General features: G+C 52.8%; 1 protein-coding gene across 6 annotated transcripts in view; it reads right to left on the reverse strand.

Moving 5' to 3' along the window:
- Positions 1-15207, reverse strand: part of Mgrn1 (mahogunin ring finger 1) — a 42235-nt gene that overhangs the window by 15297 nt on the left and 11731 nt on the right. For all 6 annotated transcript variants that reach the window (XM_090324845.1, XM_090324841.1, XM_090324840.1 and 3 more), the window contains exons 2-8: positions 10047-10165; positions 6920-7008; positions 6260-6406; positions 3454-3571; positions 1995-2061; positions 1703-1752; positions 120-167 (exon numbers count right to left, since the gene is read on the reverse strand). In XM_090324845.1, the coding sequence (XP_090180971.1) occupies positions 120-167; positions 1703-1752; positions 1995-2061; positions 3454-3571; positions 6260-6406; positions 6920-7008; positions 10047-10139 (612 nt within the window). In that variant the 5' untranslated portion in view covers positions 10140-10165. The remainder of the gene's footprint in view (positions 1-119; positions 168-1702; positions 1753-1994; positions 2062-3453; positions 3572-6259; positions 6407-6919; positions 7009-10046; positions 10166-15207) is intronic.

Genomic DNA, 15207 nt, shown 5'->3' on the forward strand with positions numbered 1-15207 from the left:
CTTCAGTGCCTGCCTGGCTTTGAACCGAGCTCCTCAGATCTCAGCCTCCTGAGTAGCTAGGATTACAGGCATGAGCCACTGTGCCTGGCCAGGAGTCATAAAGTCTGCGTGTCACTTACAATCTGCTTCTGCTTTAAAGGCTTCACGGAGAAGCTTCCATCCATGTGCTGCAGGGAAAAGACACAAGTCAATGCCGTCAGCTGGCCACTCCAAACACACCCGCTCTTGCAGCTAATGGTCTGCCCTGGGCAACCCCATCCATGGCTAAAGAAAGAAAAGATCTAGAGATGAGGAATCAGCCTTGGCTTCAAAACTGGCCTGCCAGGCCCTGCCTGTCCCACAGCGCCCAGCTCTCCGGGAGGATTCTCAAGCAGGCTCTAGATGGAACCATCTGACCAAGCTACATCATGGGCGAGATCCCCCTGTAGCTAACAGCAGCAGCTGGCGGCAGCAGAATCCCCAGCAGCCTGGTTTTGTGAGGAGGAATGCTGCACACGGCCACACACACCGGGCAGCAAAGAGTGCTGGAAATGTTCACAGCCAGGCAGTGTGTCAACTGTGAGATTAGTGAAGGCATTAAATCTGAGATTTTGGAACAGTGTTAATCATACTTTCTGAGTCGACCAAGACCAGCACACGGGGTTATCTGGTAAGGCCACTGCGGTCTTATATTTCTAGGATGTAGGACAACAAAACTAAATAGTTTCTTAGTGGGTTCTAAATTGTAAGCACAAAGTGGAAATGTGAGCCAGAGCCAGTCCATCTAGTCTTGCCAGAACCTGGAGATGAATAAAGCATCTCGCCAACAAGGCCAAGCGTGGGGAGTGTGGCTGGCAGCCCAATGCTGATGAGGGACGAGACACGCTCACCAGCACTGCTGCAGCACACGATTCACAGGTTAGCGCAGTCTCCATCTCATACAGCTGCGCAGACCCCCAGGTCATAGACGCTGGGCTGGGCAGGTGTTACAAGGCAAGGGCCCCGGAATAGGCAGGCGCAGGTGTGGTGGAAACCCACACCAAGCAGCCCGAGCCTACTCCCTGTGGGGTCCTCGTCTCCTGGTTTACCTGGACCCCAACCTGGTGCTGAAACATTTCTCAGCTGTAGAGTGCCAGCAGAGACATTATCCTTCAGCAAACTTCTCAAGGGAGCAGGGATCTACCTAGGTTTGGGGAGACTGGCACCCACCACTACCACTGAATTGTGCCCAGCTCCAAGGCTGCAATCGCAAGTGGGAGTAGAGTTTTGTCTTATGACATCTAGCCAGTAGGGACAACTAAGCATGTGTCCCCAGCAGGTCAGGAAACGTCTGCAGGAATCAGGTCTGCCCAGCTCTGCTGGGTCTGGGAGCTGCGGCCAGGTGGAGAAAGGGGCAGCGCACAGCAAGGAGGGAAGTGCACTGGGTGGCGTTGTGGTGGGTACTAGGTGGCACGGGAGCACACTGGCCTGGCGGGAGAGGACCCTGGCCAGAGGGAGCAATGACAATCGCTCCACACATCAGGAGAACACCAACCTATGGTGCCCTGGGTAGGCGCCCTGGCCTGTGCCGGTGGGTTCTACAGGGGTGGTTCTCCTAGGAACTGAGAAATGATGGAGTCTTCCACAGCCCTGGCTTGATACTGGACCCTGCATCATTTGCTGGTCTTATGCTCAGGCTTCTGGGCCCCGATGGCCACCCCTGCCCTAGCTCCCAGGCACTTACCTTTTCAAAGGCAGCCAAGAGCACATGAGCGTGGCCTGTCACTTCCACAACTAAAGGGGGACATGAGAGGAGGGCCATCAGGGCACAGGAAGCTCCCCATGCCAGCCTCCTGTCCCAAGCCCTCCCATGCAGCAGCTCACAACTGCCCTGTCCTCCAAGCTGCCCTGTATGGCAACCAACCGGCCCCGAGTCAGTACATGGGCACCCAACAGGACCCAACTAAGGTCAACAGCATCCATTTCCTCACCACAGGCCCATACTCTCAGGGGGACAGCGGAAAAGCCATGCTCACCATCTCCCTCGTCCACTACAGCCTGGATGACTACTGGAAACACGCCCCGGTCCAGGTCAAAGTTCAGCTGAGGAGAGGAGGTGAGAAGAGTCAGGACACATGGGTGCCAGAGCTGGAGAACACTGGTGAACAGGATGGCAGCAGAGTTCAGAGGACGTGGGCTAAAATGATATCTAGGGCACTCAGTGTCACACAAACATCAATATCCATTTCTAGAATCTTTTTTTTTGCCAGTCCTGGGCTTGAGCTCAGGGCCTGAGCACTGTCCTTGGACTTTCTCAAGGCTAGAGCTCTACCACTTGAGCCTCAGCACCACTTCCAGCTTTTTGTATATATGTGATACTGAGGAATAGAATCCAGGCCTTCGTGCATGCTAGGCAAGCACTCTACCACTAGGCCAAACTCCCGGCCCCCATTTCTAGAATCTTTTCATCACCTCGAAGAGAAATTCTCCAGGCACAAGGTGGTCAGGCCCTTGTCCCCCTCAGTCTCGGGTAGTGGGCCAGACAGCAGCCCTCTGCCTCCAGAAGCGGGGCCCAGGGGCTTGCTCCAGGCCCTTAGCAAGGCATGTCGCGTAAACCCACACATGGAAACCACAAAGCCCTAGCCAGAAGTGCATCCCAGGGCCTCAGTCTTCCCCACAGTCAAGCTCAACGTGCCTGGAGCCCAGGGCCCGCAGCCCCCCAACCTCCACCAACTATGTCCCCACCCAGTGGCTTGGGTGATGCCCATCTTCAGCCCTTCTCCCTAAAACCTCAGTTTCCCATTCTACAACAGTCATTACTACATCATCCACAGTGAGGCGGGCTGCCTGCGGGCTTTTCACCATCAGCAGCCATGGAGGGTGTCCCACTGTAGCCAAGGGAGATCAAATGGGGCACTCTCCCACTGCCATACTGGCTCTGCCTCGCACAGGACTAGAGTAGGGCTTCCCGCTCAGTGGCACAAGCTCCGTGCTTAACCACCCTATCCACATGAAACGCTCTGGGAAGCAACCATCAGCAGGATGAACCAGTAACCCACCATGGCTCCTAAGAGACAGTCACGGTCAGCTCCCGGCTCTGACCACGTGGTGCCCACAAGACAGAGATGGCCAGCTGGAGATTCAGGCTCTAGGGACTACTTAGGAGAAGACAGTCTGTTGTCTCTCCCAGGCTTACTGCCTTACTCTGGGGTGACCGACGGGGGGGGGGGGGGAGGAAAATCCCTTGGGAATCTGCTTTAGCGTATAGCAGCCACCACCCTAGAGGTACCCCAGTGACACAAGGGCTGGGGTCAACTGCCCAGGTGACAGGCTAACTTAGGTAACCGAGCCACACAGCAAGGACAGCGCTCTGGGAACCACATGAAGCAGGCTGTCGGCCCCAGGTGCAGGGGCGCTTCCGAGCACTGTGAACTGCTCTTGGCTGCTGGGCTGACCCCCAGCGCCCTTCCTCTCTCCCCCACGGGTGGGACTTACCTCATCATCTTTCCACTCGGAGAAGTCGATCTTGAAGGATGGCAGGGAGAACTGCTGGCTCACGCCCCTCTTGTAGTGTACGGTCTCCGACTGCAGAGCAGGGCTCTTGGGGCTGTACCTGAGGGCGGCAGGGTGGTAAGATGGCTGTGCAGCCCTGGCTTGCCAGGCTGGGTGTCTGCCTGCCACGCTCCCAGCCAAAAAAGCTGCAGCCATGCATTTATAAAGGATGGAGTAGTGGACTCCAGTCCACCAGTTGGGGGCAGACAGGACCTGCCTGCTGCTTTGCCTCTCTGCTCACCACACAGCTCTGCCCAGTGATGCTTGGTGACCATTTTCCAGAGCCCACACTGGCATAAGATCTCTGCTATCATGGGTCACCTGACCAATGGGTATTTGTTCTATTTACTTATTCCAAAAGAACATGGTACATGAGTGCCTAAGACGCTTTCCTGCCCTGAACCCCATCTGCCTCCCAGGGCACAGACATGGCTCTTGGGAGTCAGCACTCTCATTCTACTCGGGATGGGGTCTCCTCACCCACCTCATTAGGCTGCCAACTTCCATGTCTTTCCTGCTCGGAAGCTGTCCCACCACCCTTACTTAGGAAATGCCAAAGTTCCCAGAGCCACCAATGGGTCCACTGTGGGTTGAGTCACTGTTTTCCAGGCCTACTTCTGTCCATGTACAAGTACACCTAAGGCAGATTTCTGAAGAGAAAGACTGGGCTGAAGCATACCATCTGCAGTCTTCATGAACTGCTGTTCCCCACTCGGGAACTCAACAACAACTCAGCGCATGCCTCTCCCTTCCTGCATCCAGCCCCACACTCAACTGTCCTGGGGCTTCCGTGTGACAAAGGACACTCACAAGAGCCTGGGAGAGGGGGAGGTCGCTGCTATGGTCAAGTGTAGGACTCCACAAGAGGCAGGCAGAGAGCTGCCCAGAGATTACAACAGACTGGAGCTTCTTTTATGAACTGTGAGACACTGGATTCACCTCTGGAGCCTGTTTCCTGGCTGGGAAGTAGGGAAGGATCAGGGAACGAGTAGAAAGCTGCCTGCCTGGAGACTCAGAAAGACAGAGCAACTGGCTGGCAGGTCCATGTCCCCAGGCTCAGAATCCAGGACTCAGAGCTTCCCTGCTTCTCTGCCTGAGGACTTGTTTCTGACACCAGCGGGCCAGCAAACCAGGAGGGGAACAGGGCTCATGCCAAGTCTCAGGAAGGGAGCTGGGTGGCAAGTTCCTGGACATAGCCCAGGCAAAGCAACCAAGGTGGTCTTCCTCTGCTTTTCCAGCCTGTGTGGTGGCAACAGGACTGTTTTTGATCACATCTCATATCACATGGTGGAGCAGCAGAGTGGGGGGTGAGGTCCCCTCACCAGGCCCATCTGACCTCAGCACTCATACCATGGCAGCTCCACACGCTTCCCTAGAACCCAGGACTCCTGTATTGTGGCAGCGGAGTTGAAGGCGCCCCAGGGGCCCCATCCCAGCTGCTGCAACAGTGCCAGCTGGCACTGTACAGGGAGCTCAAAAGTGTCTCACTGGCTTCAGCAGTTCACTGGGGTGAGGAAAGAGCCTGTGCTGGTCACCCCATGACTGAGACCTGTGTATGGCTGGCACGGAGTCCTGCTTTACATTCTCTAAGTATCCCAGTGCCCGGAGGCAAGGCAGGGCCTCACGGGACAAAGTATAAGAAGGCTCCAGCTTTCTTTCTTGTGCCGCCCAAAGAGGGAGCCTGCTGGTGGTCCAAAAGCCAGGTTCCGAGTCCCAGGGGGAAGGACAGGCATCTAGTGGCCTTGGCTGGTAACATGGTTCCTAGGAAGCTCCATCCCTGAGGTGTAGCCCACGCCATGTTGAGATGAGCTGTGTGAAGGGTATACCAACCACGGGGGCAAAGTCTGAACCATCCTCATGGAACAACAGCGATGTGCCCAGTCGTGTGTCAGGCAGCCCTCCATCTCCATCATGTCCAGACCCAAACCTGCCTGCCCAAGGTCTTATCCAAGACAGGAGGGATGTGAGCCATCTCTGCCCGTTCCCAAGGCCCCCCAGGCTGCTGGAGTAGCCTTGTTATCTCATCGAGAAGTTACAGCTGCAAACATCTGGGGATAGCAGAATTCCTTTTTTTTTTTCTTGGTTGGTCATGGGGCTTGAACTCTGGACCTCTGCGCTGTTCCTGAGCTTTTCAGCTCAAGGCTACCACCCTATCCCTTGAGGCACAGTCCCATTTTCTAGTGATTAATTGGCGATAAGACTCTCACATTCTTTAGTATCCAGGCTGGCTTTGAACCCTGATCCTCAGATCTCAGCCTCCTGAGTAGCTAGGATTACAGGGGTGTGCCACCGTGCGCGGCCCAGGATAGCAGAATTCTTAAGTGAAATCTCTAAAAGCTCAAACTGGAACTGTGACATTAAAAAAAAAAAAGGACATACATGTGATCTCTGCCCTAGGTTGCCACACAGAGCTCCCAACGACTTGAAACTTAGCTTAAATGTAACCTCCAGAGCAACAAGAGCATCTCTGTCTAGTAGGCTGGCGGGAGACTGGTCAGCAGAAAGACCAAGCCATGACTAGAGGCAAGGACCTTCCAGCCCCAGGTCTCCTCTGAAGGGAGTTGGGGTTAATAATGAAACTTCCCTAAGAACTCAAAGGGCAGGGCTTAGGAGTGTGGCTCCACGGTGAGGCACTGTCCAGCACCAGCAAACCCTGTGTTCTACCACCAGCACCACAAAGAAAGAAAAGCAGCAGCCTAAGGTGCTGAGAGCCCAGCGGGGGCAAAGAGCAGTGCAGATGGGGGCTCACACTGCCGTGCCATTCAGGAACTCCTCCACTGCCTGGCAGTAGATGGTGATGGCCACGCGCGCATCCGCATCGAAAGTGAACTCCAGGCTGTAGAGCACCCGGGGCTTCTCACCATCCTCCGTGGGGCTGTCAGCGTCGTCTTTATACCTAGCCAAGGAGGGGAGAAGGAACAGGTCAGAGGCCACAGACTGCTAGCCCACCAACGAGCCTCAGGCCAGTCATCTGCTCAGACAGGTCTACTCTGCTGGCCAATGCAGAGGCCTGATCCCTGCGTGCACATTAAGGCCCACCTGCAAGGAGCTGCTCCCCATGCATGCCAGGGTCTGCTCCCCTTGTCAGCCCATGGAAAGAGGGGTACGTCTTCTTAGTTTAGGATCGCCTAGTGACTCAGTTTTCTGTCTAAGGCAGCAACAGCAGCTGCTGATGGGCATCCTGCTTTCAATGGGAGCTGACCCGCCCCAGAGCCTCTGCACATTATTAGATCCGGAGCACCCTCGACCCAGTGTCCCCCAGGTGAGAACTTTTTGAAGAATCAACTTCTGACACTAACAGGAAGCGGGACCGCTCCCCCTCACCACTGCCCCATCTTCCCAAACCTCCACTGGCGCCTCTGTGCCCCGCAGGGCCTCTGGCACCCCAGCAGGGCAGGACAAGGGTTACCTCACAAGCCGGAGGGAGTCTTTGCGGATGTTTACCAGGCTCCTCAGCGTCTTCACTGGCTCATGGGGGGCAGGGGTGACATAGGGAAACTAGGAGGAAAAAGATGCACAAATGGCTTCCTGGGGAGGAGCAGACATCTGGGAGCAGTGGTTCTAGCTCCAGCAGGGCTCCTGGAATGAGGGGCTGTGCTGGATACTGGGTGGATGAATGCTGAGGAAGCCACAGCCATGCAGAGAGTGCCTGGGTAGGATCAGATACCACCTGAATGATCTGGCCAAAGCCTTCAATTCCAGAAGGATCCTCAACAACTCCAAAATCCCCAGATATCCCAGGAGGAAGCAGGCAAGATTGGCCTCATGTGCGGTGGCCTGTGGTGAAAGCCACACATGTCCACAGGATTTGGGAAGGCAAGGTGTACACACACGTGTAAATAGGGACTATGTCCATGTCTGTTTCCTGCCTGTGACATTTGTGTTAGAGCACCCTACGTTGTTTCATCTCACTGGAGAAACTGAGGCTGTGGGTGCCATTGCCCAAAACTGTAAATGGATCCTCAGTGCTTCCAAGTAAGGAAATAAAAATAGTGGGGCCAGGAATTGGCCTAGTGGTAGAGGGCTTGCCTAGCATGCACAAAGACCCCGTTTCCATTCGTTGGTACCACATACACAGAAAAAGTCAGAAGTGGTGTTGTGACCCAAGTGGTAACCTTGAGCAAAAAGGCTCAGAGACAACACCCAGGCCCTGAGTTCAAGTCCCGGACCAGTATACACATGTGCACATACAGTTGGGTATAGATGGGTGCCAGTGGCTCACATCTGTAATCTTAGCTACTCAGGATGCTGAGTTAGGAAACAGTATCAGTCTCCATCTCAATGCATGACAGTGCATACCTATCATCCCAGCAGGACAAGAAGCATAACATGGCAGGATAATAAAGCCTTGACAGAAAGTGAGACCCTATCTCAAAATAACCAGTGCACAAAAAGAGCTGGAAGCATTTCTCAGTACAGAGCATCTGCCTAACAATAATAAGGAACTGAGTTCAAACCCCAGTACAAGGGAGGAAGGAAAAACGAAGGAGACAGGACAAAGGAGAAGAGAGATTTGCAGGTGGCCTTGTGTACCAGCCTTGGGGCTGAGGCCACAAATACATCAAACACAATTTTCCTGTTCCTGTCCCTGTCTGGCCCAGCCCACAGGAGGGAAGAGGCAGCACTCAGCCTTGGGCCTGTAAGTATTCAGTGATCCAAGGTTTCAGGTCAGCCAGCAGTTCCGGGACCAACCAGCCTGGAAACTCCTGATGTGAAGGACATCACCTGGCCTGAAGGATGCCCAGGCTGTGGCCGCCTTGAGGATCAGTGGTTATGTGTACTTGAGGCCTTCTGCACACCAGCTCTTCATTTCAAAACCCAAACTTGGGGTTTTTCTCCTGGCCCTGTCTCCTCTCCATCCAACCCCTTCCCTTGCCATCACGCCCAGCTCCAGCAGACCTCACCACCGTGACCCTCAGGACTAGCTTCTGCCTCATTAAGCCCCTTTCCTCTTGCACAACAGTAGCAGCATGCTTTCCCGCACATTTCCTCTACGAGCCTACAGCTCCTTTCTCCCCTCCTTGGCCAAACCTGATTTGTGCTCAGACAGTTCCACAACTCATGCCAACAATGCCTCTCCTGCCCGGGGGGGCTGCTCAGGGCTTGCTGCAAGGCCTTCCTGGTCACTCTGCCTCCCACCCTAGGGGGTCTGTGCCAGCACCTCCTCATCCCTCTGCCCATGTGGCACTCACACCTGCTGGGGGCCTGGTTTTGCTGTCCCAGTCTCTCTGCCTTCTTGCTCTTCCTGGGGGGTTAGGGAGTTGAACTTGCTTGCCAAATAGATACTCTGCCCTGATGGGGGCCCCCTACCCTGTCAGCTGTGCTTTGCATTATTTTTGAGAGAGGATCTTGCTTTCAGCCAGGCATGACTTGGACTGTGCTCTTCCTACTTTAGGCTCCTCATCTTACCTAGGCTACCAGGCACACACAAACACACCACTTTCTTCTGCTGAGATCAAGCCCAGCAGACTTTTCTGCCTGAGCTAGTCTAGAACCTTGATGTCCTTGGATCTCAACCTTCCACATACCTAGGTGCAGTGAGCCACTGCATCCTGTTATTGGCCCAAAACCCCAATCCTATCTCAGCCTCCCAAATAACTAGCATTATAGCTGTAAGTCACTAGCTCTCTTTGTTTTTCAAAGAGATATCCAAGAATGAATATAGTCAAAGTAGATTGTATGCATAAAAATAGGACTTGGGGAGGCTGGGAGTTTAGCCTAGTGATAGAGTGCTTGCCTAGCATGCACAAAAACCGGGGTTCGATTCCTTGGTACCACAAAAATAGAAAAAAAGCCAGAAATGGTGCTGTGGCTCAAGTGGTAAAGCTCTAGCCTTGAGAAAGCCCAAGGACAGTGCCTAGGCCCTGATTTCAAGGCCCAGGACTGGCAAAAAAAAAAAAAATAGGACTTGGGTGTTGGGAGTATAGCCTAGTGGTAGGGTGCTTGCCTAGCATTCATGAAGCCCTGGGTTCAATTCCTTGGTGTATCACATACACAGAAAAGGCTGGAAGTGGTGCTTTGGCTCACATGGTAGAGGGCTAGCATTAGGAAGGCTTGAGGACAGTGCCCAAGCCCTGAGTTCAAGCCCTGAGTTCAAGCCCCGAGTTCAAGCCCCAGGACTGGCAAACAAAATAAAACAGAACTTGTTTGAAACTGTTCTTGGAAGGGTGAAGGGGAAAGCAACCAGAGGAAGAAAGATTGATTGGAATACATTGTAGAAAGAAGGAAATGTGATACCATAACCATCTCTTGGCCCCCATAATGTACACTAATAAAAAATTTTAAGTCATCCAAGAGACTTGGATATAGCCCAGATACAGCAGCGCAGCTGTGGCTGCTGTCCTTCCATGACCCACCTTGACCATTTGGCCTCATGGAGACAGTGCCAGGACACACCCCACTCTGCTCTGCTCAGCTGTAGTCCTGCCCCATACAAGGGATATGGTGCCTGCGCACCTTCACAGAAGGACAAGCAGCAGGGCAGAGGCCCTCCTTCCCTTCCACCAGTCACAGGAGCCAGCACGGCCTAGACCTACCTGGACAGGGCGACTGCCCAGGAAGTTCAAATCCATGTTCTCTCCAAAGAGGTAACCTTCAGGGTGAGGGGTGTCAAATTTCTCACCTCCCATGAAAAAGTGTGAAGCAAAGTAGTTCCCTGTTTAAAAAAAGGAAATACAGTTGGAGACTAGGAGACACAGTTGTTGAATGTGTCTTGACACAACCCAGTAGATACATCTGATGGCCAAGAAACCCAGCCTCAAGAAAGGCTCCATCCTGAGAGCAGCTGCAGGGGCCAGACCCAAGGCCCCAGACCCTCTGGCTCTGTGCTCCCATCATGCCAGCATTGGCCCTTCCAGACACCCTGCCTGCTCCCTCTGCCCACTGCTGGCCTCCACCCCCTGCTCCCTGCTCATGGACTCGCCCTGTAGTTCTCCATATGGTCATTTCCCGAGGAGAGCTGAACCGTGTTCTAACAAAGATGTGTTGAAGTCCTATCATCATACCCTTGATGACGGCAGGTGGTCCTAACCTCAAATTCAGTGCTACCTATCATGCAGGCCCGAGCCAGACAGATGAACGCAGCAAGACAAGAAGACTAAAAGGTAACAAGTAAGCAAAGGAAGCTTCTCACCCTCCTGGTATTCCCACACAGCCCCACTGCAGTGACACAAGTTTCAATGATGACATCTCCTACGGTGGCCTGTGGGGCAGCAGCAGTGTATGACCTGCTCTCTGGACTCCAGCTTCCATCTTAGCTGGCCTATAGCGCATCTCATGCCAGACAGAACCATGGAACAAGCGAATGGAGTTTTGGGTCAGAGGCTTCAGGACACTCCTAGCCTAAAGCTGGCCTGATCTGCCACAAATCAAGGTGTGTGGAACACTGAGTAGCATGGCTACTGGGAAGCTGGTCTGCACTAAGCTAAGGACTCAGCACAGACTGGGGGGTGTAGGGGGGAGCCAGTGACTCCATATGCCCCAAGCTTCTCCTGGGGGACCTTAGCTTCCAAGATGGCTCCAATGCGCCTTTCCTCCGGGATTCCACATAGAATAGATAGGGCCAGCTAGGGGTCAGGACACCTTATGGAGGCAGGGAGTGACTTTGAGAGCTCTGGGGAAAGCAGCTGCCACAGTGAAGACATAGGAACAGCCCATGGAGGCAAGGGGGTGAGAGAGGACCAGAGGGGCCTGCCAACAACCCTCCTGACCTGTGGGCACATGGGCAGGCCTCAAGTTGCTCAGGGCCAGCCTCCGTCTGAAGGCTTCCAGGGCCCTGAGTGGAACGACCTGCCAAGCTGCTCCCACTACCCCTGGACCAGCTAGGATCAGACAGAAAACACTGGACTGTTGCTTAAGTTTGAATAATCTGCTGCCCTGAAAGATAACTGATGCATATGAACACACCAGCAGGGTGACAGGGCTCCTGATCTGCTGCTCTAATGAAAGCCAACACTGCCTCTAGCCTCACCAGGCTCCACGTGCCACCCCCTCCCCACATAGTAGTAAGCCCACACATCCTGAAGCCTGCACAACTGTGACACACCCTGCCAACCCCGCTCATGCCTCAGCTCTGGGGCTTGAACTAATGACCTGGACACTGTCCTTGTACGCTTTTTGCTCAAGGATAGTGCTTTGCCACTTGAGCCACAGCACCACTTCCAGCTTTTTCTGTGTATGTGGTACCGAGAAATTGAACCCAGGGCTTCTTGCATGCTAGGCAAGCACTCTATACCCCCAGCCACTCAGGACCTTTATACTTGCTTCCCTTTGCTTATATGGTCTGTCCCACAAGCTCTGCCTGAGTCTTCTACCTCTTGTCCCTTCCAGGCAAGGCCTTTTGGGAGCACTCCTCCTACTTCCTTCCCCCCTTCTCCCTCCCTCCCCTCCCCCTTGTATCCCCCTTTGACTGGATCCTTCTCTTCCATGCTGAGACAGATATCAAACTCTCCAAAGCCCTCACACTCAGGTATCACATTTAATGCTGGGTCATTGCTTCTTGGCTATTTTGTACATTTTCCCATTCATCATATAGGTATTAAATAAGTTGCTTTTACAAGTGGTATTTGTTACAGTAGCAGTTATACAAGCCCCAAACTAGAATCCTGTTCTAGAATGGTGATGGAACAGGGGGAGGGACCAGGCCTGGGAGGCCAGCAAGGGTCAGGAACAGCCGCTGTTCATTTTCTTCAAGGAACAAAACAAAACAACAACAACAACAACAAAACCCAATAAGGCAAATGTGAAGTCTTCACTGTGAACTGTGTTTATTAGTATAGTTTTCTGGGTTTTTTTGTTTTTTTTTTGTTTTTTGTTTTTTGTCAGTCATGGAGCTTGAACTCTAGGCCTGGGCACTGTCCCTGAGCTCTTCAGCTCAAGGCTATCATTCCACCACTGGAGCCACAGAGACACGTCCAGTTTTCTGCTGGTTAATTGGAGATAAGGCCTCATGGACTTTTGTGCCCAGGCTGGCTTTGAACCATGATTCTCAGATCTCAGCCTCCTGAGCCACTGGCTCAGGGAGAGGAATTAAAAGGCCAGTGTGAAGATGGATAACAACAAGCAGCCACATTCACGGTTCTTCCACACTAGAGGTCACAGCCCAACCCAGTCTCCCCAGTGACCCCACCCCCAGAGGAATGATCTCTGCCATCAGTGGAGCTGGGACTCAATACTGACTACAAAACCCACTGTGATTTAATCCCATGCTGAGCCCCTCCCCTTATAGAGCTCAGGGGACAATGTCAATGATGTCACTACCAGTAACAGTGGGCAGCTGTTCACACACTTCATGGAAAGGCCTCACCCATCAAAACTACTGAAAATCCCTGTGGCCACACTCAGAGGCCCGGGTTGGCCTAGAACTCCCAGCCACATGGCATCAACATACCTAATCCTTAGATGTGATGGCTACAACAAACTCGCTCATTGCCTCTGTCTACAACCAAAGGTGACTTAAGCTCAGGTGGCTCCCATCTACGCTGCTTAAAGGCAGACTGGGCGATGCAAATGATAGGAACAACTATGAAGAGATGAGAGGCCCCTCAAACACTTCAGAACACATGTACAGATAAGAAAAAAACAAAGCGGGGCCTGGGAGCATGGCTTAGTGGTAGAATGCATGCATGAAGCCCTGGGTTCAATTTCTCAGTATCATACACAGAAGAAAAGCTGGAAGTGATGCTGTGGCTCAAGTGGTAGAATGCTAACCTTGATCAAAAAGCAGCTCTGGAACAGTGCCCAGGCTCTGAGTTCAAGCCCCAGGACTGGCAAAAAAAAAAAAAAAAAGAGAGAGAGAAAGAAAGAAAGAAGGAAGGAAGGAAGGAAGGAAGGAAGGAAGGAAAGCTGGGCACGGTGGCTCACGCCTGTAATCCTAGCTACTCAGGAGGCTGATCTGAGGATCAAGGTTCAAAGCCAGCCCAGACACAAAAGGACTTGAGATTCTTATCTCCAATTAACCTCTAGAAAACAGGAAGTGGGGCTGAAGAACTCACGGACAATGCCCAGGCCCAGAGTAGGGAGGTAGCCTTGAGCTGAAAAGCTCAGGGGCAGTGCCCAGGCCCAGAGTAGGGAGGTAGCTTTGAGCTGAAGAGCTCAATTCCCAGGCCAAGTTCAAGCCCTATGACCCACAAAAAAAAAAAAAAAAAAAAAAAATCAAAGCTGCAAGGCCCCACGTCACTGGGTCACAGGAATGGCAGTGGAAAGGAGGGTGCTGTCCTTCTGCACAGGCCAGACTGAACCACATATCCATACCTGGTATGTACCTGTGCTCAATGATCACTGTCTCTGTAACAGCTTGCAGTTGTTATAACTCTGCACTGAGGTACTGGACAAAGCTCACCCACGCTAGGCATGTCAGCCACTTGGAAAGTTGAGAAAGGAAAATCACTTGAACTCCTAACCAACCTGGACAACACAGACAAATATGGACTCAAAAAAAGCGGGGGTGGGGGGAGGTAGGGCGGGGGCAAAACGCAAACCAATCTGGAGAGAGCTGAATGAAAGGGTCTGGAAAGGCCCACAGCAAATCTGTCAGGAAATCTCGGCTGAGGGCAGGAAAGATGGGAAGTATGAAATAGGTCCTCAATTACACTGCCTGGTTTGGTTACACACTTAATTTTTTAAACTTCCAGATTATTAGAGAACAGTTTGGGACCTACTACATCAACAGTTTCTTTGTTGTTGTTGTTGTTTTTTTCCCCAGTCCTGGGGCTTGAACTCAGGGCCTGGCACTGTCCTTGGACACTTTTTTCTCAAGGCTAGTGCTCTGCCACTTGAGCCACAGCACCACTTCTAGCTTTTTCTGAGTATGTGGTACCGATGAATCGAACCCAGGGCTTCGTGCACACTAGGCAAGCACTCTACCACTAGGCTATGCTCCCGGCCCCATCAACAGTTTTTCATCTGGATCTTTGAGAAGCATTTGTGCCCCCATATATCAAATCCTGGGACAGCCCAATAGCCAACAGGCTAGGCTTGGATCTCATCCAAACGAAACACCTCCATGCCAGAGGCCACAAATGGACGCTCTGTAGACATTCCTCATTCTCCCAAGAGTAAGAGCAGAATACATATCGGTGTGACGATGTTCTAGTCCCTGTGGGGCCCAAGCAACATGGGCTCCAAATGCCGACCAGAGATGCCACTCAGCGCTGTCTACCCTGCCTCACACTTACCTCCTCATCCGCTTACTGCAACTTGCGTGCGTTCCTCTTTCTCAGGCCCAACAGGCTGCTCCTGTCTTAGGAATCCCCAGGTGAGGCCACCTGCCTACTCACTGCCAAATCCTTCCATGCCAACACTGAGTCATGGCATGGTTCTTCTCCTCCTCACCTCATGGTTGGTTTACACTGTTCTTCCCTCTGCCCAAGGCCAGATATCACATGTGCCACAGATGACCACACTGACCCAGCAGGGAGAGTTATACACCCATCCACCAGGCCAGAAAAGTGAATGATACTGAGACAGATGCTGTTGGACAGCAAAAGAAACTCAGACAGAAAGGCCCACCCAGCCAATGAGAAGTGGCAGATGCCCTTGCTGAAATCCTGGTGCCACTGCTGCATGAACAGCCACAGAGCAAATGGAGATGTGTACCCTAGGAACAGAGTGGCCCCTGGTTAAAGGCATACACTTGCTGGACCTCAATCATGAGATTGCTGTAGAGAAAGAGAGATTGGGGAAGCCCAGCACAGTGGA

Source organism: Megascapheus bottae, chromosome 36 (genome assembly GCF_031878675.1).
Source record: "Megascapheus bottae isolate mThoBot1 chromosome 36, mThoBot2.hap1, whole genome shotgun sequence".
Lineage (NCBI taxonomy): Eukaryota > Metazoa > Chordata > Mammalia > Rodentia > Geomyidae > Megascapheus > Megascapheus bottae.